The sequence below is a fragment of the Lutjanus erythropterus genome, chromosome 23 (genome assembly GCF_056507025.1).
Source record: "Lutjanus erythropterus isolate fLutEry1 chromosome 23, fLutEry1.hap2, whole genome shotgun sequence".
Taxonomy (NCBI): domain Eukaryota; kingdom Metazoa; phylum Chordata; class Actinopteri; order Lutjaniformes; family Lutjanidae; genus Lutjanus; species Lutjanus erythropterus.
In genome coordinates, this window is record NC_139339.1 from 4,035,998 (window position 1) to 4,061,886 (window position 25,889).

The 25,889-nt window shown below is 40.3% G+C and overlaps 1 protein-coding gene across 1 annotated transcript in view; it reads left to right on the forward strand.

Annotated features, from left to right (window-relative positions):
* The first annotated feature begins 244 nt into the window (after window positions 1–244).
* The window catches only part of LOC146305427 (dachshund homolog 2-like), a 123,646-nt gene continuing 98,001 nt past the window's right edge, over window positions 245–25,889 (forward strand). Inside the window, exon 1 of the mRNA XM_084711898.1 lies at window positions 245–1,193. Coding sequence (XP_084568024.1) covers window positions 553–1,193 — 641 coding nt within the window. The 5' untranslated portion in view covers window positions 245–552. The remainder of the gene's footprint in view (window positions 1,194–25,889) is intronic.

A 25,889-nucleotide genomic window follows, 5' to 3' on the forward strand; every position in this document is an offset into this window, starting at 1 on the left:
TGAAGAAAAGAAAAATACAAACTTCCCGTTTGCAAATCAAGCGGCTCGTGAGAAAGTTTATGAAACGGCAGAAGGAGAGATCTGACCGATACACCCTCACACACACACACACACACACACACACACACACACACATCAATGGAGTGTAAATCAGTCCTCCCACTCTTTTCTTGCCAATCGCATCCTCCGTCCTGCAGAGATTCTTCTCTGATTGGTTCTCTCTGCTGTCATTTAGGTGTGAAGGGGCGGAGCTAAGACCAGCGCTGACCTGGAGGCTGATCCAGTCTCTTTTACGCACAGACCGGACAGTCCGCTTTCCGCGCAGGGATAACAGGAGTGAGAGTGTGTCCTGGATAGAGAGGAAGAGGAGAAGAAGGAGAAAATTAAAGAAGAAGAGGAAAAAGTGAGCAGAAAAGTGTTTTCACGACTGGGAAAAGAAAAGAGAAGAAGAAGAAAGTGTGTGAGTAAGTGTGAGAAGGAGAGCCAGGAGGAGTGTGTGTGCCGCCTTCTTCGCCACTCTCCACTTCTTCTTACTCCACCGCCACCACCTCCATGTCGCTCCCGGGCTCTCCTCCGCTCCTCTCGCCGGGCTCGGGCGCCCCAACTCCGGCCGCGCTGTACCGCTCGGCCCCTGACGCGCTCCACACCTCGGTCGCCTCCTCCACCGGCGGCGGCGGCGGCACCTCCAGCCCGGCGCACACCAACTCCCACTCCCACTCCTCACTGTCCCCGTCCCCGAGGCTCACCAGCAGCATGCTCAGCGCGTTTCTCCCCGGCTTGGGGAACGGAGGCGGGGCCCCTCTGGGACCTCTCGGCGGGCTCGGCTCGCTCAGCACGGCCGGCCTGACCCCCGGCTCCCCCGGCTTGGCGCAGACCTCCTCCAGCCCGGCGGGTCTGTGCAGCGAGTGCAAGCTGGTGGAGGTGCACGGCGTGAAGGTGGCCAGCTTCAACGTGGACGGCCAGGAACTGATCTGCCTGCCGCAGGTGTTCGACCTCTTCCTGAAGCACCTGGTGGGCGGGCTGCACACCGTCTACACCAAGCTGAAGCGCCTGGACATCTCCCCGGTGGTGTGCACCGTGGAGCAGGTGCGCGTCCTGCGGGGGCTCGGCGCCATCCAGCCCGGCGTCAACCGCTGCAAGCTCATCTCCAGGAAAGACTTCGAGACGCTGTACCAGGACTGCACCAGCGCCAGGTAGGTTTTGAACACTTTTATCACTTTTATTACCTTCCGCATTTCATTTAAAAGTCTCCGAAACTGCCCGAGAGATGCACAGAATTCTCTCAAGAACTTCTCGGTGTGTTTGAAGCTGCGAAAGTGACTTTTTTCTCGTGATATTTCTACAGTATTTAAGGCTGGTGGCAAATATTTCCATAGTTTTTGTAGGAAGTTTGGTGTGGATTTCCTCTGTCTCTGTGGCACGTTAAGTGATTTCAGGTGTGTTTGGGACACCAGGAAACAACTGACTGAATACGTTTTACAGACAGTGAGTCTGTATGAAGTACAGCTGCACTGATTAACAAATTAATTGCTTAGCTGTCAGCTATTAAATCAATCGGCAGCTATTTTGATGATTGATTAACTGGTTTGAGTAATTTTTTAAAGAAAAAAAACCTCCTAAAACTCTGTGGTTCCAGCTTCTTAAATGTGAATATTTTTTGGTTTCTTCATGACACAGGGCTGGTCAATATATTGATAAATATTGATATGATTTGAGGCTAGATATATAGATTTTGATATGGTTATATCTTGATATGACATGAGCCTTATTTTCCATATTTTTTGCATTAAGTTTGGTTTGGATTTCCCCTGTCACTGTAGCTGCACATTTCCTGCTCTTCAGAGACATCAGGTGTGTTTGGGACACTCAGAAACAACAGATTTTACCAGATATTTTGCTGATCGTAGTGATTAATAGATTCATTGATTAGATGTCAAGGTTACATACGTAGATTTTGACATCTTGTTGCCTTGTTCTGGTTTTTAAGGCTGCATTACAGTAAAGTGATGTAATTTTCTGGACTTACTGGACTCTTAGGAGAAATTTATCTGACATCCTTTTTAGAGCTGCAACAATTATTCAATGAATTGATTAGTTGTCAACCACTAAATTAATTGTTTTAATCAGTTTGAGACATTTTTTAAAGAAAAAAAAACGTCCAGACTCTCCGACTCCAGTTTCATAAATGTGAATATTTGATATTTTCTGACATTTTATAGACATAAACAACTAATCAGTTATTTCAGAGAGATTAATCGACAATGAAAATAATTGTTAATCACAGCCCTGCTTTATTCGAGGCTGTTACAGAGCCTTATTTTCTTTTTTCTGTGAAGTTTGGTTTGGATTTTGTCTCTGTAGTGTCTCTTCTTCAGATCATGTTCAGGGACTTCAGGTGTCTTTGAGACGCTCAGGAACAACTGATAGATTGTTTTATTGAATTTTCTTACAGGCTGCAATGAATAACTGATTTGTTGTCAAATATTTTGATAATCAATTGATAAAGAAAAGGTCAAAATTCTCTGATTTCAGCTTCTTAAGAGTGAACATTTTCTGTGTTGGTGGACATTTTTCATAGTTTTCTGACATTTTATTGATCAAACTAATCGATTCATTTAGAAAGCAATCAACAGAAAAATCAATAATGAAAATAAATGTTAGTTGCAGCCTTTTATTTCCTGTGATATTTGGCTGTTACAGAGCTTTATTTTCAATATTTCTTCTATGACTTTTGGTTTGTCTGTCAGTGTGGATCCACGTTTATTGTTCAGTTGTGTTTGGGACACTAAGAAACAACTGATAGTTTGTTTTACTGAATATTTTTAGAGGTATTGACCCTGTATGAATTTAAAGCTGCAATAATTAATCGATTAACTGATTACTTGTCAACAATTTTGAGAATCAATGGTTTGAGTTATTTTTAATAAAAAAAACAGACAATTCTCTGATTTCAGCTCCTCAAATGTGAATATTTTCAGGTTTCTTTACTTCTTTGTGACGGTTAACTAAATATCTTTGGATTGTGGACGTTTTTCACCACTTTCCGACATTTTATACTCAAATTAATTCAGAAAATAATCAACAAATTAATAGATAATGAGCTGTTCCAGAGTCAGCAGCTGTTTCCATATTTTTTGCATTAAGTTTGGTTTGTGTTTTCTCTCTTCTGCTTTAAGTTTGCTGTTCTTCACAGACTTCAGGTGTGAAGAAACAACTGACAGTTTGTTTTACTGGATATTTTTTTGGCATAATTGATTAGACATCAACTATTAAAGTAATCGGCAACTATTCCAACGATCGATTAATGGGTCTGAGTCATTTTTTAAGGGAAAAAAGTCAAAATTGTCTGATTTCAGCATCTTGGATGTGGATGCTTTCTCAGGTTTCGTTACTCCTCTGTGTATAAATCGTTCTTATATCAATATCGTGACATGAGGCTGGATATTTTCTTTTGGATATTGTGGATATTGTTATGTTGTGATGAGCCATAAGTGTTGTCTTTTCTTGGTTTTTGAGGCTGCATTACAGTAAAGTGATGTACATTTCTGAACTTGCCTCTACTTTTAGGAGGTATTTATGTTTCCTTCTGCATCTTTTCTATCTGACATCTAAATATGAAATTAGCTGGCAACTGTTTTCATAATCTTTTAATTATTTTGAGGCAAAATTCTGATTCAAGCTTCCTTAAATGTGAATATGTTCTGGTTTCTGTGACAGTAAACTGGATATCTTTGGATTTTAAGGACATAACTTTGGACTTTGGGACATTTTTTAGAATTTTATGACAGTTTATAGACCAGTTACTTCAGAAAATAATGAACAGATTAATCAATAATGAACATAACTGCTAGGTCCAGGCCTGTTTTACCTCACATTATATTTCTACAATACTCAAGGCAGTTATAAAGCTTATTTTGCTTGTTTTTTCTATGAAGTTTGGTTTGGATTTCCACCGTCTCTGTGGCTGTAAATTCTTCAGAGACGTCAGGTGTCTTTGGGACTCTCAGCAGCACATGATGATTTGTTTTACTGACTATTTTTAGAGGCAATGAGTCTGAGTTAAATTGTGCTACAATGACTGATTAGTTAGACCCCAACTAAATTAATTGGCAACTATTTTGATAATCTGTTCATCGTTTCTGTCATTTTTCCAGCATAAATGTCAAACATTTGCTGGACTGTGGATTAGTGTCTTTTCTTTGTCTTTTATGACGTTTTATGTGCCAAACAACTAATTGATTCATTCAGAAAATAATCGACAGATTAAGCAAAAATGGGAAAAAAAAAGTTATTTGCAAATCCAACATCACGTCACATTGTCTTTAAAATCGCTGCAGTCACTTAAAGTCAGGCTGTGAGAGAGAATTTATAATTAATTTTCCAAAATATTCCTCTTTGTCGGGCATTCAGTTCCTTTTCTGTGATATTTCTCAGACTTTCCTCATGATTGATTGTGATTCATCACATTCCTGTGACTCTTTCAAGAGAGCCGGAGCCTCATTCATAAAAATGTTTTTAGATTTGTACCTGAACTTGAGTTACAAGATCGTTCCCATCAGTCTGCCTACATTTGATTCGAACTTCCTTACGCAGGTTCTGAGAAGAAAATTTGTAACTTAATTTGTGACGCCTGTGAGCTATAAATCTCAAATTAACTTCAAATTGATGGCACCTGCCTTACAAGCAGCGATTTCCTCTCATATAATGCAGCACAAGTGAGGGTTTAGTCAGGAATGGACCAAAAGAGAAAAACAAACTCTTTTTGGAAAGACGATCACAGTGATGTTCGAGCAGATTGAAGCCAGGCAGCAGGATTATTCAGCGAACTAAATCGAGAGCTGACAAACAAACACCAAACACTTCGCTCAGCGGTGTGTTGCAATTAATCCCTCACATCTTTATTTGATAATTCTTATCACATTGTTCATAAAGCTCATGCAAAGTTCACCACAGGCTGTAATACCCCGACATGACCAGCAGGAAAACCACCACAGTCAAGTCCAGACTTTGCTTAGAAATAAAATCATTTCCGTGTTAAAGTGAGGTTGTATAAATTATTACTGACACGTGGAGCACAGGGACACGTTGACAAGATTGTGACAGGATTGATTAATCGATTAATCAAGAAAACAGATTAACTGACGATGAAAATGTTTGTTAGTTGCAGCCGCAGTGTGTATATTTGTGTGTTTTATTTTAGTGAAATAAAAAGTCACTGACAGCAAACAAATGCAAAGCAAACACTCCTCTGTTGACTTTAGTTATGGAAAAGCTTCTCATACTCATAATCCATTACTTTATATCTCACCACTCAGTGTGTGTGTGTGTGTGTGTGTGTGTGTGTTTATGTAAGTGTGTGTGTGTTTGTGAGAGAGAGAGAGAGAGGGCGAGAAAGAGCTTTTCTGTGTGTGTTTGCAGGAGAAATGCAGCTTTAATGTGTGTTTGTGTGTAAACAGATCCTTTACAGAGTGTGTTTTTTAATGCCTGTTATGTACAACTGTCGTGTGTGTGTGTGTGTGTGTGTGTGTGTGTGTGTGTGTGTGTGTGTGTGTTTGCGTGCAGACCCACTGTACCTGTCTGCCACCTGCCTGCCTGTTCGCACCGTTTCTGTTAAACCGACTGCTCCGACCTTTTAATTAAAAGCTCCTAAGTGACGTCATGCGCGTCACTTTTAGATCTCCACCATTTTGAAACGAGTCAGCTCGTTTTTTAAGCAAACACACGTCACACACACACTCATAAATATGTCACGATTTTAAAAAATGCACATGTTAAAGAGAAAGTGACCTCAGACGAGAGGAAACAACAACTTATCCGAAGCAACAACATCTGGACGTCTAGATAAAAGTATGTTTTTTGTCATCTGTGCAGCAAAAGTGAAAACTTAAATTCAGTTTTGTTGAAAACTTTAGCATCAAAATGCTGAACTGGGTGAAGCTTGTGTTGAGCCAAAACCTTGCATGTCCCGCAGCTTCTCCAAAACTGAAAGTTTGAATCAAACTGTCCTCAGTGTTCCAGCTGTCAAAGTGCTCAATTTTTGGGAAACAAGCGGCACAAAATGAGTATTTTGACAGTATAAAGTAGTCATTTGTTTGAGTGAAGGTCTTTAAAACACAAAACTCCTACTGAATCTGATAACGTACTTTTATTTTGCATGTACTTGCAGCAGATGTTCGATGTTTTGAGTAAAACAAACTCATCATATGAATCAGAAATGAGATTGTTTGGTCGGATGAGGGTGAGTTTGTTTATGTTGATCCTGTTGTAAGTTTGATTATTGTCCTGCTGTGAAGGAAAAACATAATCTTCTCTATTTTTTTCCATCAGATTCTGTGATAAGTTCCTCCGTTCTTTGCTGTCTGAAGTTGTGATAAGGTTTTTGTCAGGGTTTTTCCCAGACAGGAGATGTTAGAAAGCTGATATGTAAAACATATAAGAGTAGAGTTGCTCCTGAAAAGCTTTCACTTCTACTGATGTTGTTTTTTAAAGTAAAACTCAAAGCTTGAAGCTGCAACAGTGCCTCCGTCCTTCCAGGGAGTAAACTCCTCTCTTTAAAGATGAAAAAAAAAAACCTGAAACGCATGAATTCAAATCAGGCATTTCTTCAGGCGGTTATAAAACTGTGAGAGAGAAACGAGAGGCGAAGATACTGCGTCAAGTGAAAGACAGGTGCATGCTGGTCTTCTAATAATAACAGGATGAGTGACTGTAGTCTGGTCAGCATTTAGAGCAGCAGCGCTGTGTTCACATCCAAATTTATCGCAAGTTTTAATTGAATTTTGAGTAAATAGAAATATAAGATGAGCAGTAGGTGGCACCAGTTCTCCAGTGTTCTGATGCAGTACTTAAAAATATGCATAAAAATGCGTTAATCGAAACACGACTTGTGACACACATCACATGGAGGATGTTATATCACTTCAAAACACTAAGTGTCTGGGAAAAAAACAATTTGTGCCAAAATCGCACTCTTTCTCTGAGTCATAACTCAGTCAAATCTGAACGCACAGACACGACGCACACATTTTTAGATTTTGTGTGACTTGTACTTCCAGAGGTTTTCAGTATTGTTGTTGTCCAACTTGAATAAACGTCCGTAAATCTGCTTAGAAATTATAGGAAAAAAAGACGCACCGTATAACTCCAGAACTTGCCCGAGATTTATCGTGTTTTTAAATTTTCTTCGGTGTCACAGTGATCCAGTGACAGCTGTCTGTATATCCAAGGTTACAGTGCAGACAGGAAGTGCTGATAGCTAATTCGGCTTACTTTTTAATGGTACTAATTTGCCAAAATTTGAACAAATACAGGCGAGAAGTTGCAGCCCACTTAGAATATCTAGAGCTTAGAGTTGCTAGTTTGATGTATTTGTTGCAGCTTCTGTCTCTGAAAAACATCAGCAAAACGGCCTGATTTATTTCTGGAAACTCCTTGAAAAGTCCTGGAATTTCACATCAGGGTCGCGGTGGGAACGCTGGCCGTCGTCTGCGCTCGTATGTGCTTTCAGCCCGGTTATTTTTGTGTCGTCGAGAGATGGAAGTGATAGATGCATACTAGTCTGAGGTGGCGGTTGTTCAGTATCAGCTAATTATTAACAGTGTATTGTGTTGCCGTGGAGTCACGGGATTGTTGGAGAGTGACCTCTGTTTTTTTTTTTTTAGCTGACCACACACACAAGTCTATAGTTTATTAAGCCTGTTTTTGAAGCGCAGGGTCATTTCTTTCTCTCTGTTTGTCTTTCGCTATTTTTGACTCTTTCTATCACCCAGTCTCACTTTCTCCCTCTGCCTGTCGCCCCTATCTGTTTCTTTTCTATAAACGCACTTCATCAGAGGTGTATTTCTGTCTCTCTAATTGTCTCCTCTTCTTCTTCATCCCCCGTCTTTCACCTCTCTCCTCTGTCTCTTCATCTCAATCACCCTGTCTTCTCTCACACTCGCACACAGCGGTACATGTCAGGGGTAATAATGGATCATGTGAATGCGCATGAAACAACACGGCTGGAGAGCTATTGTTGTCGAACGCACAGCGAACACACACTCCTCTCTCCCTCCAATCATATTGACATTCCTCTAATGCCTCTCTCTCACACTCTCACCCTCTCCTGACGTTGCTCTCTGGGAAAAGAAAGGAAAAATTAAATGCTCAACAGAAAAAAAGAAGAAAGAAAACTCCCACTGGGCTCCTGCATGCTTCGTCTTCTCGGCAACCATAAAAAAGCAGCAACCACTTACATCCACTTGTACCTCTGGCGCCGATTTTGATTGATATTACCGTACATGTTAACATATAGATATTTTTTTTTCATTTTAAGTGCCCTTGATGTTGTTTTCTACTTTCTATTAAGGATCTGCTCTTTCATTGAGATAAAAAACAACAGAAAAAGAAATGATGTGTGTGGCATGAAGTTAAAAACAGAGTTCCCACACATCCTGCTAAAGTTGGAAAATTAAATATGAGTTATTTAGAGGAGATGACATCAACCCTGTGACTTGCAGACTTCAAAATACCCCGACGGTGGAGAAGTTCAAATCTCCGTGCACACCAGATCCCTGGAAGTTTTCCTTTATTTCTGCACCGGACTGAAAAGTTTGTCAAGCTGCTAACCCCCGAGATTGTCGATGAATAAGTGTTGAAATGAAGAATCGTTTGTAGAGATGTGTGGTCTTCGGTGAGATTTGAACTTCTTTTAAATTTGGCAGGAGTAAATAAACGCTTTACATGTCCCTGACAGTGTGGCTGTGGGGGAAAATAAAAGAAATTGCTCCATAATTTTCCACATCAGGAGGTCGGGGTACATTGTCTCAGACCCAGCGTCTCCCACAACATGTTCCTGTGAAGACATGAATCTTTAAAACTTATTTAAATGCTCTTTAATTTCCTAAAACAGCTGGTCACTTCGGTTTTTAACAAACAGCAGGAAAGAGTGGATTTGTTTTGTTGTCGGAGGCTATTTTCAGATGTGTATTAATACCCTTTTGGTTCTTCAGTGAGCATTTATGGAAGTAGGATGGTGTATGTTGGATTGAGTGAAAATAAACTAAAATGGTGGCCCCACCTAAGCATACCCTACTTTAACGTCTATTTTACTCTAAATGGAACCAGACTTTTCAAAATGAACATCATGCTGGATTGAAGAAGATTTGAAACTAGAGAGTGAGACCATAAACTCTTTAAGAAATTGTTTTGGAGGACAAAAAAAATCAAGTGAGAAGTAGGTAATTTTGCCATAAGTCTCCATACAGCTGGACTTCTTTTTTGCAACCAGTGGAGTCGCCCCCTGCTGGCCATTAGAGAGAAGGCAGGTTTAAGGCACTTCTGCATTAGATTCACTCTTCAGGAGGTTCACACGTGATCCGTATGAATCAACTGCCAAAGTTTGGCACAGAAGTTAATCATTGACTTAATTGAACTGTTATTAGTGTAGAGTCTTACTGACAACATTTCCCTGAATCTTAATGCAGCACTGCAGAGAGAAGGGAAGACAGAAGTGCTGTGTGGCGTGGAGAAAAAAGGAAGAACGACTGATTTAAAAGCAGTCACTTCCCTGTGGGCTTTGACTTCAGGCATTTTTACTTTTCATCATAGAAATAGCTCATGAGATTGTGATGTTTATTGTAACCTTGGCGATGTCTGGTTTACTTTATGTTCAGTGTCATCTAAAGCCAGAAGTGTTTGCCAAGAGATGCAGAAGTATCTGTTTCTTTAAGACAAGACTTCAGAACGTCTTCTTTCCTGAGGCTGTGAGACTCCTCGGTTCATCATCTGCGCTCCTCCCTGAAGAAAAGTTTATTTTTCTGATTTATTATTATTGGGGCTGATTATTTTCGCCGTTGATTAGCCTGTCATTTATTTTCTCGATTGATTGATTAGTTGTTCGGTCTATAATATGTCAGAAAATGGTGAAAAACGTCAATCAGTGTTTCGCAAAACTCAAGGTGACGTCCCACAAATCAAAGATATACAGTTTACTGTCATAGACCAGTAACGAAACCAGAAAATAATCACATTTAAGAGGCTGGAATCTGAGAATTTTGACTTTTTTTCTCAAAAAGTTACTCAGACTGATTGATCGATGATCACAATAGTTGGCAATTAATTTACTGATCGATTAATGATTGATTATTTGATTAATCGTTGCAGCTCTGCTTATTATTGATTTGAAGAGAGCGAGAGGACTCCATGCTTGGCCCTGTTCTTACCTCTGCATACCCGTCCAATCATGGCATTGTGTTTGTGATCGTCAGATTTTGTTTGATGTTTATTTCTGATTTAAAGAAATGGCCTTTGATTGACTCTGCTGGTGGAAATCTGGGTTTGGACGATTCCTTTTGAGCACACTGATGCCTTTTCTGTCATTCAGTCTTACACTGTGAGATATTTTAAAAGGTGGACAAAGTTTTTCTGGTCACATACTGAGATAAACCTACTGATGAACAGAGTTTGAACCCCTCCAGGATTTTGTGGACTGTTTTTTCGATTGCTCCAGTCTAAAATACCTGCATTCACGGCAGCTTTTCAAAAAAAAATTGCAATTCTTGTTCCGATATTTTTAGGCATTTTGCAATGAAATTGCAGGAACAAGTGAAATTTGCAATAGAAAGTTGCGATTTTCTTTTTTGGATAATTCATTAAAATCGAAGGCAACGTGTTCCAGGAGAATAAAACTGCACTGTATTCTGGGTAACCTCATCAAAAAGGCTCAGGATTAAAAAACTTTACCACAATAGGCTTTATTTGACGATGAAGAAGAGCAGCTTTGAGGCACAGAATTATAAAATATAAGTGCATTGATAAATGTCAATAACAATGACAAATGTTCTTTTGAGTACTTGTGATAAAATAAAACATAAAAGCAAAACAAAATAGCAAATAATGAAACACTGAGTTGATTCATTGAAAAGTTGCACAGAATTCACAGCGATTGATTCAGTTTGCTACATGAATTGTTGCGATCGCAACTTCCTGGAGGGGCGGGAGTTTACTTAAAAATCAAACACCGCAAATGATTTTTATCGAAACACTGAGCTTTTTTTGCGAGGAAAGAGAATCTTTCCTGCTTCCTTGTTGCCTCCTTGCAAGTGTGTGTGTGTGTGTGTGTGTGTGTGTGTGTGTGTTTGTGTGTGTGTGTGTGTGTGTGTGTGTGTGAGGGGGGGGGATCGATAGTGAGTGACAGGAGGGAGGGTTGCTGATGTCGGAGTGTTATTCTGGGCTCTCCTTATCACGACAGGCTGTTAGAGCCCACACACACACACACACACACACACACACACACTCACACCCATGATGGAGGTCGTATTGTCGGTAACGCAGGGGGAGCAAAGTCGTTTTGTTTTTGTGAAGCATTGCGGCTTCTCGCACTCTGTGTCTCACACACACACACTGGCAGAATAGCGTCCACACACACTCAGCGTGAACTCCTTTCATCAATTTGGTGTTTTTCATTCTTTGCATGGGGCATTAAGTTCTTTTAATGGAGCACAGTGGTTTGTAAAACACACACACACACACACACACACACACACACACACACACACACACACACACACACACACACACAGACACTCCAACACGGTCAGTTGTTTTGCCTTCTGGCTGAGGTATGTCTGTGTGTGTGTGTGTGTGTGTCTGTGTGTGTGTGTGATTGTCTAGCGAGCACAAACAGAGCTATCAGTTGTCACACTGTGTCAGGTTACATCTGTGTGTGTGTGTGTGTGTGTGTGTGTGTGTGTCTGCGCTGGTGTTCATATTCGCCTGTTTTCGTGTGTGTGTTTGTGTGTTGCTGATATTTGTGTGTGTTGTTTCTGTTGGTGTTTGCTGGTTCTCGTGTGTGTTTGTGTCTGGTTTCAGCTCCGCTTTGTGCTGCTGGTTAATTGATAAAGGTTAAAGCGTTGGCCGGCGGGGAGCTGAGGTCACCTCGCTGCTGCGTGACGCTGTGTGTTAACAGCCACACAACGACCAATCAGAAAGCATCTAAACACAATCTATGACAACCTCATTTGATGCTCTGCTGTTGTTGTTATTGTTGGCGTAAATTAGGAGGAGAGTTTCCTTTGAGATTAATAAATTCTCTTATCTTATCATTGATCAGTGATGTAATGATCAGAGCGCTACGTGCATCGTAAGTTGTACCTTAAGGTCTCCCTTTAGCTTACAGGCTGTTTCCCAGAGTCTCCTTCTGGAAGGTTTAGAGAGGCAGTTTCAGCTTTATCAGACCAACATTATGCTTCTTAAATGGACAGATGCAGTGTAGTTCACATCTGGGCTACTTGCACAATTTACATCCTTAGTTTAAAATTTATTTCATGAAAATTAATCATGAGAACAACGTTTCTGTGCAGAACACATCATGACTTGGCATCATGTTGTCATTTAATGTGTCCGTTCTTGTCATCATGGTAGCCCCAAAAAACATAGAACCTCTCGAGAGAACTGATCCAATTTGTGAAAAGTTGTTGATATTTTTAACGTAATGTCTTAACTTCTGGTTAGCCTGTAGATGCCTGAACACTGCCACACATGCACGTGCACACACACACACACACACACACACACACCATGGATATGCTGCCACTGGTGCCTATTGTGTGACGACGACAACTTTGTATTAGACCATGTTTTTTTTTTGTATGAGAACAAAATCATTCACCCATTTAGTTGTATCGTTTTCCCCGGCCTCTCAAGAAGTCTCAGACTGTGTCATACGTCCTCATTCATACTTTTAGATTTTGTAGGCGACGTATTTATTGAAGCTTTCACAAGGTCTCGTCTGGACGCTCACATAGATCAGCAGATGAGCTTTAGCTTCCCTTGTTGTATTTTCTGAAGTAAAATGATTATGGCAACACTTGTTATATTAAAGCGTCATTTACGAGCCTTCATAAGTGATCAGTTGATGTGTGACAGTTTACAGTTTATGATGTAAGCAGCTCTTCTTAAGAGCACCTGCTAAGGGACAGTTTGGGAAACACTCGTCGGAAAAGAAGTTCCTTTGCTAAGTACACCTTAGAACCCTTAGCAGAACACTGAGGTACACAGAAACTTGTAAACACGGCCCAGTTGTTTTTGTTGCTAGCATGTTGTTAGCCGCCCAATCACAGGCTGTGTTCCTTGTGTGACCGCGCTGATGCTTAGGTGTGTCTCGACATGAGATTGACCCTTCAAAATAAAAGTTGCGGTGCCGACGATAATGAGCTCACGACCGCGGACGCGTCTGATGTAAAGTGAGTCAGTTCCTCACATCCTGTGGTAATTTTTATTAGAGTTTGTATCCAGTGTCTTGGTGACTGTGAGTGTCTCAGGGGTGGAGTAGGAGAAGATGGAGGAGGAGGAGGAGGAGGAGGAGGAGGAGGAGGAGGAGGAGGAGGTTTCATGCTTCACTTACAACCAACACCAACAAGGGCGAGAGACATAGAGGAAAGATGCTCTCTCTCTCTGTTTTCATCCAGGAAACACACAGAGAGAGGGAGGTGAAGATCAAAGAAAGAAATATGACCCTCTGTCACCAGTGTGTGTGAGTGTGTGTGTGTGTGTGTGTGTGTGTGTGTGTGTGTGTGTGTGTGTGAGTGAGGGTGCGGACTGAACAAAACAGCAGAGGGGAGAGGCAGGTCAACGTGTGTGTGTGTGTGTGTGTGTGTGTTGTGAAATAGATAATGTTTCACAAAGGCTGCTTCAGTCTCTAACTTTTCACAGAGTCTCCTAAAGGAGAGGGGGAGCGAGAGACATTGATGACGAGAGTGAGAGAGTGAGCGATGAAGCAGATGAAGTTGCCGTCCATGTGTAAAACCAAAATACAGTATCCTTGTTTTGTTTTTTTTTTGTTGTAGTTGTTAAATATTTTTATTAAGAAATATGGTGCCTGAGAGAAAAACCATGTCAGCTGAAAAACGTAAATAAATAATTTTAAGAACAAGAAATAATAATTTTTTGATGGAAAAATGCCTTTAAAGAAGCCAATTATCTCTCACTTGCATAACCAAACTCCACTGGCAAAACCAGTAATTTTACCTCTTGGATAAACAGGGGTTAATGGCTTACCGCTGCCTTGATCTGTTATTTTGTTTGTGCTGTTGTGACCTCTGTGTTATGAAATGTTAGTGTGGATTTGCCAAAGTCGTATATAAACACAAACAAACTAACAGATCGAGGCAGCGGTAGACCAGCAACTCTTGTTCTATGTAAGTTAAAGTTAATGATTTTGTCAAAGGAGTTTGGCTGAGCAAGACTGGCTCATACAACTTTAGTTTCCCGTCATTAAAGGCTGAATGACAACCAGGTAAAGCATTGAATATATTCTAAATGTGCAGGTGCAGGTTTTTTTTTTCTTAGCTTCGTACACTTGTGCTCCTGCTGCATCTCCAAATGGAGGGCGTGTCGACCTCCGTCTGCTGTAGATAATACACTGATTATGGATTAATACCTCATGCAACCACACTTCAGATAATCCTAACTAATAGAAAATGTACAGAAGTTATAATTGCACAGCTAAATTAAGGAAAAATGTGAATCAAGAAAACTTTTCTTGAAGGTGCTGATGTGTGGAGGGTGTGTTGGGGACTTCAAACTTACTTACGTCATTGTCTGTGGCAGTATCATCCTTTTTTCAATCTGTGAGGTTTGTTTCACTGCTGAGAAGAAAATCGCCATCTTCTTTTTTCTTCTTCTGTTCCGGGCTGCTTCTGTTCTCCGTGCGGCTCGTTTCAGCCCGGCTCGGGTTAGCGTCGACTGCACCAGGCTAAATTCTGTTAGCGGAACGGCTTAAGCCTTGAGTGGAAGCTGAAGTTAATTCAAGCCAGGCTTTTTCCCTTAAGCGCAGATTTATTTATCAGCCTTGATGGGAGTGTTCCCCCCGCTGGGGTTTTTCAGGATTTGCCTGTTTTCGAAAAAAAGCTTTATTTTTTTGTGTAAAAAGTTTAGTGTGGACAGAAACTGAGAGAGGACGATGTGTTTTCATATTTCTCAGTGTGGACGTACCTGAGGAGACAGAGAGAGGGAGGGACGGAGGGGTGAGTTAGAGGGAGGAGGGCGGGAGGGAGGGTGTTGTCTGCAACAAGATTATTTGATGCCTGTGAACACACACACACTTAAACACAAACACACACACACACACACACAGAGTCTCTTCGGTGCACTTAGCAGATTGGTTTAGAAATCGCATTAGGGAGTGTCACAACAGCTTTTCCTCTCGTTCACCAGGTAATCTCTCCATCCCTCCTCCTCCTCTTCCCTCCTCCATATCTCTTTCCTCCACTCCTCTCATTTCCTCTCACCTCCTTTTATTTCTCCTCCTCCTCCTCGTTTCCCTCCTGCACATCTCTTCTTATTCTTTTCTTTTCCTTTTACATCCTCATTCTTCCTCCTCTCTCCACTTTTTTTCCCACTCTTCCTCCTTCCTGTCTTCTTCCATCTTTTGCTCCATCTGTTTATCCTCTTCTCACCTCTCTTCCCTCCTTTCCCCTCTCCTCCTTCTTTCTCTCCTACTCTTCCATCCTGGGGTCCATCTGTTCATCTCCTCATTTCCTTTCCATACCGTTCTTGTCCCCTCCTCTCCTGTTTCCTCTCCCTACTTCCCCCTTATCTCCATCTCTCCTCTTTTTCCCTCATTTGCCAGCCTCCTTTTTTCCTGCTGTTTCTCCTCCTTTCTCTCCTCCTCTTCCATTTTTTGGTCCATCTGTTCATCTTTTCCTCTCATCTTCTGGTTTCATTTCCTTTCTTGTCTTCTGCTCTCTTGCTCCCTCCTCCTTTTTTCCTCTTTCCTGCTCTTTCTCTTTCATTCTTTTCTCTTTTCCCATCTTTTCCTCCGTCTGTTTATCTTCTTCTCTTCTTTTCTCCTCTTTCTGTGGTTGGGGTCTTTCCAAAACTGATACTAAAGCTGATCTTTTAAAATGGTACCAATGCCTGAAATAATACTTTTTAAAAAATCACAAAATTACAGTCAACGACATTAAAGAGTGACTTTTTTATTGCTAAGCCAAATTTGAATAATATAATTGGACAATATGATCATTCACAGTTAAAATTATACATAAATATATAAATATAAATACAGAAAACATTGTTTGAACATTGTTGTAAACATTTGGCATAAAGTTAATATAAAACTCAACAAAATATAAAGCAGGTCTCGTGTTTTTAGATATTTTAATGTGGAAATGTTACATATTTAACTTTAAGTGGCACTGAACTCTGCTGTCATTCGGTCAGATAATCTCCCAAGTCAAGACTTACACGTCCCAAGTCAAGTCCCAAATCAAGTCTGACAAGTCCCAGAATCAGATCCTAAGTCAAGAGTTACAAGTCCTTGATCAAGTCCCAAGTCAAGACTTACAAGTCCTGAATAAAGTCCCAAGTCAAGACTTACAAGTCCTGAATAAAGTCCCACGTCAAGACTTACAAGTCCTGAATAAAGTCCCACGTCAAGACTTACAAGTCCCTAGTAAAGTTCCAAACAAAGTCTGACGAGTCCCCAAAGTCATGACCGACAAGTCCCAAACCAAGTCCTGAGTAAAGACCGATAAGTCCATAAATACAATCCTGCGTCAAGAGTGACAAGTCCCAAGTCCAGACTAGTCCAGAGTAGACACCGGACATGTAGGAAGTGATGTCATATCAGCAGCAGGTTTCAGTGCCCTGCTTCTTTAATTCCTCCTCTCCTCTTCCATCTTGTTGTCCATCTGTTCGTTCTCTCCCCGTCTTACCTTCCTTCTCCGTCTCTCCTCTTTCTCGTCATTCACCGGCCTCCTTTTTTTCTGTTTTCCTGCTCGATCTCCCTTTCCATCATTTGGCCCGCTCCTCTCTTGTTTTATTTTTTTCTCCTCCTCCTCCTTCCCTCTTCCTCCTCCCTCACATCCCTCTTTTATTCAATCTTCTTGTCATTTCCTCCTCCCTCTCTCCTCTTCTTCCACCTGGTCTTATCTCTCTATTTATTGTGACAGCTTGTCAGAGGTCCGTGTGTGTATGTGTGTGTGTCTGTGTGTGTGTGTGAGAAGACGAAAAAAAGAGAGATTTACAGTTTAGAGCGAGCGGCATCCACAAACTGCGATATCAAAGAGACGGAGGAGGAGGAGGAGGAGGAGGAGGAGGTCAGAGGCGAAGGAGGAGATGAAAGGAGAGCAGAGAGGAGGAGCAGAGAGAGGGTAAAGAGAGGGCAGCGGAGGGGATGACAGGTGACGTGTGTGTGTGTGTTTCTGTGTGTGCGTGCGCTCTCCTACGGACAACATGTTATTAATAAAAACAGGAGGAAAAATGTAATTATCATCCGTTTTTAAAGTGTGTGTGTGTGTGTGTGTTATTACACAAATAATTATAGCTAAAATCAATTAAAAACATGACAAGAGCATACGTGCATATTTGTGTGTGTGTGCGTCGCCCACCAGCGTCCTCGTCATGAAACTTTATTAGACAGCGTGTTATTAACAAAAACTTTAACTTGGTGTAATTTGTAATTAGCAGTGAAAACATGTCAGGAGCATGTGAGTGTGTGTGTTTGTCTTAAAAACTTAAAACTCTTTTTTTCTTTTCCTCCTATTATTGCACATATTTCCCTTTTTTTGGTGGATTTGTGTGGCTTTTGTGTGTGTGTGTGTGTGTGTGTGTGTGTGTGTGTGTGTGTGTGTGTGTTTTAAGTTTTTATCGCCGTGGATGTGTGTGTGTATTTGTGTGTGTGTGTGCGCTCGTCACCGCCACCCCGCGCGTCAAAACTCCTTCCCAGACAGCGTGTTATTAATGAAAACGTATAATAATCCATTTAAAAACATGTCATCATGATTAGAATAATAACAGTGGTTAAACTGACTGAGACGTTTATGGAGGAACAAGTTCTCATCATTCCACCGGCGTGGGAGTGTGTGTGTATGTGTGTGTATGTGTGTGCGTGCGTGCGTGTGTGTGTGTGTGAGCAAACAAACATGTTAGCGCGTCTTCCAGCCAACTTCCCAAACTCATTTTTTTGTTTCTTTTTCTATTGTTTACATACAAAAAGATTCTGGACAGGAAAATGGAAGTTGTAACAAACGACGTTCACAAAATAAAGTTGGGAAAATGACAACTTAATCATCAGAATTATATATTTTTTTTCTCTTCATGAAGACATGAAGGTTTTACCTGAAGTTTACGCTTCAGTGGAAAGTCTCTAAAAGAGCAGAACTTTAGAAGACTTTAGAAAACATATTCATTTAGTACAGATTCCTGCAAAAAAAAAAGAAAATCATTAATTGATCATTACCTCTAATATGCAATATCAGTGAAAATAATCGCAATTAGATATTTTTTCAAAATTGTTCAGCCCAAATTGGCCGTAGAGATGTCTGCCTTCTCTCCGGTGTAATCAGAGGTGGTAAAAGTACAAACTTTCTTTACTTACTGTTGTGAGTTGATTCATGTAGGAGCTACTTTCTTCTACCGAGCTTCACCCACCAACTGTGTATCACCTTGCAGAAAGGAGGTGTGCATCTACTCACGGAGGAGAGGTCGCAATGTTTACATCCTGCATCTGTGTCAGGCAAGTGGCCAATCTCTTTGACCAATCAGAAACAAAGAGCGACAGGTGCTTTTTATGACTTTTGACAGTGGAAAACCAAAAAAAGAGTGAGTTGTAGTTTTTAGATAAAGAAAAAAAAGTTGGATATTGGCTCAGTCAGGTTTTATAGGATTAGGGCTGCATCTAACGATTATTTCTTAAATGATTACATGATTACAGACAGTCTGTAATGTTAGTTTTAGCCACTTCTGTCTCATATGTGGCTGATAAAGTGAACAGAAAGTACAAAACGACAGAATAACAGTCAGATGATGCTCGGTGTGATGAAGAAACTTGTAGAAAATCTGTTCCACGTGTTGATAATCTTCATGTATCGTGTTTGGGTGATGACGGGAAGAAAACGGGGCGATGGAGAGCCAAACCGTTGCACTGTTGCATCTGTCTAAAACACTTCTACACCTTAGATCATGGAGATTTTCTCTCTGTAGCTTGTTCTGGACAGTGGCAGCTCATAGTGACGCGTCACCACACATTATGCAAATCGACATATTTCTGTAAACGATGACGTTGATAACCTCGATGAACTGCACCAGCTCTACATAAGATCTTACAACTTGAAATTTAACATATGTTTAGTTGTTTGTAGCACAGCAACATCAGATTTAATGTGATAAAGAAGTCAAACAGTCGTATGTATGTGAATATGTAATTTACCACAGCCCTAAACGCACCTTGAAAATTACTGACAACTGCTTGAATTTGACTTTGGACAAGTAGTAGGAACCCTGAACTGTGAACGGACGCCCTAAAAAATATATCAGGCGTCAAAATCTTAGACGTAGTGAAGCTTTAAAACAACCGACTAAACCTCTCCAGCACCTGCATATTAGCATATAAAGGATTTGTGTTTTTATTTTTATTTTTTTTTTAAACCAGTAAACTGTTGTGTTGTTTGTTGAGTCCTGAGCTCCAGCAGCAGCAGCAGAGAGCTCCGCATGTGAAGATGTGAAAACATTGTTTTTGCAGCTATGAGCTTGTCATTCAGTCGCAGGACGCTACATCTGTGTGTAAATGTGTTTGCATGTTAACTCGTGTATATGTGATAGCCTACTGCATGCTTTGTGTGTGTGTGTGTGTGTGTGTGTGTGTGTGTGTGCAGGCAGACATGCTGTCGTTTTGATAGCTTGTCATTGAAGCGATCCGGTCCACTGTAATTTTCTACTCAAAGGAAACAATGCAACAATACATGCTTCGCTGTCAAAAAAAAAAAACCTCACACTCTCTGTTTGTGTGTGTGTGTGTGTGTGTGTGTGTGTGTGTGTGTGTGTGTGTGTGTGTGTGTGTGTGTGTGTGTGTGGTGGGTGTTCATGCTCTCGTCACTGTAACTGTTGAATCGGTCTGAGTTTGCACAACATCTTTTTGTCTTTTGCTTCCTTTTCTCCCACTTTTTCTATTTCGGTTTGCTTTCTTTCTTCCTTTTTTCCCCTCCTGTTATCTGTTTTTCTGTCTCCCTCTCTTCACCTCCTTCTGCCTTTTTTTTTCCCTCCTCACCGTGTTTGACATATTGGTGTCACCAATAAATCATTGCATGCACTCCACCTTTAAAGGGGGGGGGGGCAGGTGGAGGGAAGACAGACAGAAGGATGGTGCTGTTTGACGTCTCAAAAAAGGTAAAGACTGATGAAGGATTTTAAAGATTCCCTGCAAGAAGTTGTACTTATTTTTCTAATATTTGAAACTTTTTTGTGTTTGTTGGTTCTTTCAGAGGACCCTTAAATGAGAAATCTGTAATATATTTACTGTAATAAATCATAAAATGGCAGTGAAATGTCATCAGAGATTGAGGAAACGTGTTAAAGTTGAAATATTTATCAGCAACAGTAATGCAGCCGCGGTGTCCTACTGGGAAATTTATATTCTGGGCCGGAATAACTGTTTTTGTTTGCATATTTGATGTTAATTAGACTTTAAATTAATGCCGAATGTTTGTTGAATGAGTAAAAGTCTGTTTATGAGGCGTAAGAAGTCATTAATAATCTTGTAGAAGCCATAGATGTTTATAACAGTTAAATTGAGCAAAATGTTAATGGAGTTTGGCACACAGTCATGTTTTTTCAGCATTTTTTGTATTTTATATTCTATTATAGACATAACAAGACAAATGAAAAATGATGTATGAACCATATCAGGACAAAAACAACATTAAAGATGTAACAAGATGAAAAAGACAGGGCAAAAAGCAACATACGACATGTAACAAAAACGCACAAGATGCACAAGATGTAACAACATGAAAAAGATATTTGTCTTTTATGTCTTATTACATTCTGTTATAACAAAACGTAACAAGATGAAAATGCTGTTAACAAGATAAACCACGTAAACGACGTGACAAGATGAAAAAGAAAGGACAAAAAGCAACATAAAGCATGTAACAAAACAAGACATAACAAGATGAAAATGCCATTAACAAGACATTAAAAAGACGTAATAAGATGAAATGGACAGAGGGGGAGACCTACTGTGTTGTGAGAAAAATAAATCAAGTAAAGTGCAGATACCTGAAAACTGAAGTACAGTAACTACAACATAAAAATACTGAATATAAAATGATGTGGAAAAATAATGTTGCTCGTAACATGACATCAGTATTTCCACATCAACATACATGTAGTTGATCTGCTGTCTAAATACACATGAAAACCATGTGAATAGCCTGCAGGATTATAATAAAGTAAAGTAAAATTAAACCACAAGCTAAAGCCAGTAAAATCACATACTGCAACCTGACATAAAAGCACAGTCAAACCAATAAAACCACACACTGTAACATGAAAGCACAGTGAAATATAGAGCAGTCACACATAAAGACCAACTCACTGTTCATTCATTAACTGAGCTTTTAATTATCAGTTTATACCATACAAGTCTGCTTTCATAAATATGTTTTTATAGGACTGAATGGTCCACTTTTTTCCCCTTAACAGCTCAACCGTTTCCTGCTTTTAACCAGATTATTATGCTTTTTTATACATGGCTTGCCCTTTTCATTCATCTTAGTAAAATAAATATATTTTAAAAGTCCATTCAGGTTTTTTTTCCCCCTCAGTAGTAGCAGTTAAGCTAACACACTCAGAGCTAATCCAGACCACATAATGGATTTAATATCTTAAATTAGTCAAAATAAATAAATAAATAGCTAGATTAAAATTAAGTCATTCTGTTTCAAACCACATAGTGGCTAAGCTAACAGACTGAGTGTTAATAATGCCACTGATTCATGACTTTATTTATAATTATTAAGCTTATAATGCCGGGCTAAGTCTAAAGTGATTAATATAAAGCTCGAATGTGTAAAAGTTTATCAAGTCTCTAGCAAGTGGAGATGTGGAGTTTCCTCTAGCAGATATAGTAGAAAAGCTAGCGGTCTTAGCTAGTGCTAATCTGCAGCGCAATGTAATTTATTTAATGGCTGAAATTGGTCCAAATTAAAATAACCATTAATTCAGCCATTCATTTCATTAAAGAACTCATTTCAAATTATCAAATTAGCTCAGCTAGGTTTGACAAAGGCTGTCTTTTTGAGAAGCTAGTAGCAGTTAAGCTAACAGGCTCAGAACTCTCCCAACTACCACAATATTGAGATGTTTTAAATGACAAAAGAACATTGAGATGAAATTTATTCAAATTCAGTCAATTACACAAAGACCTCTAACGTGACTTAATCTAAATTTCAGTCACGTGCATTTAGAATCTAAAACGCATTTGACCAGATAGCAGTCAAGCTAGCAGGGTCAGCTAGTGCTAATCCAAAGCACAAAGTCATTGATTTTATGGTTGAAATTTATCCAAATTAATTCAGCCTTCATTAAACAACTCATTTCAAATGATTAAATTAATGACTGTGTAGCACTTTGACATAAGCTTTTGAATTGAAAAGCTAGTAGGAGTTAAGATAGCAGCCTTAAACTGCTTCCAACTACCACAATTTATTGATACAAGGACTGAAATTAATCCAAACTGGTTAGAGGTACTTTGTGTAATTAAATCAAACTCTAAATCTCAATCACACATAATCTTAAACACTTTTGACACACACCAGCCTCCTGACAGATAAAAGTTAAGATAGCTAGATTTAATATTCTAGCATGTTCAAAAGTGCCCCCAAACTACCACAATTTATTGATTAAAAAAAGCTAAAAATTAATATAAAATTCATTTAATTACACCCTGACTTAATCTAAATCTCAATCACATACAATCTTAACACATTTAACACACACCAACCCTCCTGGCAGATAGCAGTTAAGCTAGGAGTAGTATAGCCTACAAACTGACACAAGTCATTGATTCAAACTGACACAAGTCATTGATTCACTGACCGAAAGTAATAAAAATCAATTTATTTTAAATAGAAGCCCTTCAAATCTCAATCAAATGTATAAAATCTTTAACTCGTTGGACACAGCAGTTAAACACCAGCAGATTAGTTTAAGCTAGCAGGCCCTGCGCTAATCTGAGCCCGCATTAATCATTGATTCGGTGTCTGCCTGTAATTGATATGTAAATAGCATGTTTAACCCCATTTACATGTGTGTTTGTGTGCGCCGACGAAGGCCAAGTCTCACACAGACACAGAGTGTGTGTGTTGGTGTGTTTTGTGAGAAAGACGGAGCGAGTGTGGGAGTGCAAGAGGCATGTTGAAGGAGGGGGGTCGCTTCCAAGTTACAAAAGAAGTTAATTAAAAATGAAAAAAGGGAACGAAGGGAGGAGGAGGAGGTGGAGGAGAGGGAAGACGGGAGTGGACGGAAGCAGTCGGGGGTGGACAGAGGGGGAGAGAGAGGGAGGAAAACAGAAAAAAAAACGGAGGGGAAGGAGGGAAGCAGTGTTTTATTGAAAACGGGTGGACAAACAGTGTGTAATTGGCTGGGGCCGCAGGGGCTAAAGGAGAGGTTCAAAGAGAGGAGAGAGAGATAGAGAGAGCAAATTAACAGATAGTGCAGGGAAGATGAAGGGGAGGAAGAGGAGGAAGGGAAAGAGATGACATGGGAGAAAGAGAAGGGAGGGGAGAAAAAAAAGAGAAAGTGTTGACTCAGAGAAAGACGAGATCGGTGGATAAAACAGAGGGCGAGAGCTACACTGCGTGGCCAGAAGTATGTGGACACCTGAATGCTGCACCAACATGTGATGTTTGGACATCTCCGTCCCAAGTCTGTGGACTTTACAGTCCCTCCAGGATTTCGGGAAGGGCTTTTTTGTAGAACTTGAGATTGGTCCCCAAACCCAACGGGACCCGACACATATTTCATGGGCTCACATCAGGTTGAGGCTGTACTATTATTTATTTATTTATTTTAATTTTTCTCTCCAATTTAGTCGTTGCCATTTCCAATTCCATGCATGTATTGTCCTTGTCACTGAAAGGTCCTACTGTTTGGTACATGGAGGCAAGAAAAATGTCGGGCTGTAATCGGGTTCAGGCTGAAATTTGCTTATGAGGGGCAGGTTCGGGTCGGGTTTGGACAGAATTTTGTTGGGCTTGGGCTTTTTCAGAATCAACTTATCAGGCCTGATTAAAGTTTAAAGATTGTTGTGGGCTAAAACCTCTGATTTCACAGCAGGATTTCTAAAAAAAAATTGCATATTTATGTTAGCCGTTTTTAGGGCCTGAGCACCGAATGGTGGTCCTCTTCAATCGCATTTTTTAGGGGCTAAATATACTCAAAAGTGCATGAAACTTGGCAGACCCATTAGTTGTGTTGAAAATTTTCACCTGATATAGGTTTGGGTGGTAGGTGTTTTTTTTACTCAGCCCTACATCTAAAATTTTGATAACTGAATGCGAGGCTAATGCAGCCACAATTTTGGTAGTTTCAATTCTCCAACTGGTCATGTTTGTGTCCACAGAGCCAAAACATCAGTCCAGAAATGGTAAACCCACACATGATTCTTGATAATAAAAGTCCAATGTTTTCTGACAGGAAACCACTGTTATGTAAGCCAAATAAGCTTTTTCTCCAAACCAACCAAACTCTATAGGAAAAATCAGTAATTCTACTGCACAGGACACGGGGGTTTCTGGTTTACCGCTGCCTCGATCTGTTAGTTAGTTTGTAATATTGTGTGGCTTTGGTGATTCAAAACTATGATTTTAAAATGCTGAAATCACAATGTAACAAACAACGAACTGACAGATAGAAGAATGGGTGGACCAGAAACTTCTGTCTTCTGCAAAGTAAAATTAGAGATTTTTCCTCTGGAGTTTGGTTGGTTTGGAAAGTGTGATATTTGGCTCATATAACAGCAGTTTCCTGCCAGAAAAGGCTGTCTGACAGCGAGGTAAAGCAGTGAAAATATTCTAAATATAGTTTAGACTTGTGCTGATTTTCACTGACTTCAGTGGAGCTAAGGGGCGTCCACATACTTTTGGCCATACAGCGCAAGTGTGGTCGCTGCACCTGAGGTAAATAAGGAGCTCGCTTTATTAGCATTTATGTGTGTGTGTGTGTGTGTGTGTGTGTAAAAGTGTGTGCGTTTGTCTGAGTGTGTGTGTGTGTGTATGTGTGCTGACTAAGGCTTATCAGATTCTCAAGGGGCGAGAAAAAAGCCAGAAGAGCGAGCGAGGTTAGAAAAAAAGAGGATGGAGGTATTCTCTCTCTCTTCTCTGTCTGATTGAATGGAAGCTGAAAGGTCACGACCTCTTTCTAAACACTCCACGGTTCTCAGCATTAATCAAATAACACTCACACACACTCTCTCCCACACACACACACACACACACACACACACACTTTTGCGCTGACCTTCACACACTTGCATGCATGCACAGCGAACACGCATACATTTAAAAACACGAAGAAGAAAAAAAAAGTCATATGGGCTTACGCAGGCAGATGCAAATGGTGGGTCACACACACACACGCACACACACCCAGGTGAATTTAGATAGGATTATACACACATACCACACTGTATAAACAGTGTCAAATGCCCTGTGTGTGTGTGTACATGTTTCTCTCTCTGCATCTTTATGTGTGTATTGCTTGATGTGTGTGTGTGTGTGTGTGTGTGTGTGTCTGTGTGTGTGTGTGTGTGGTCGTAACAGTGACATCTGCACCGTTGGCTAAACAGCTTGCGAATATGCTGATAAAAACAACGCCGGCAGCCAAATTTACAACACCTATAAAACACACGCACACACACACAGGCTCACAAACACACATAAACACACACACACGTACACTCAGAGGGCGTATTATGGTGAGATTTACGGTGTGTCTGTGTGTGTGTTTGGGTTTATTGCAGTTTACAGGACAGAAAGAGCGTCTATGTAAGCAACAACTACAGAGTGTGTGTGTGTGTGTTTGAGAGAGAGATGTGTGTGTGTTTTGTTAGAAAAGGACACCCAGAC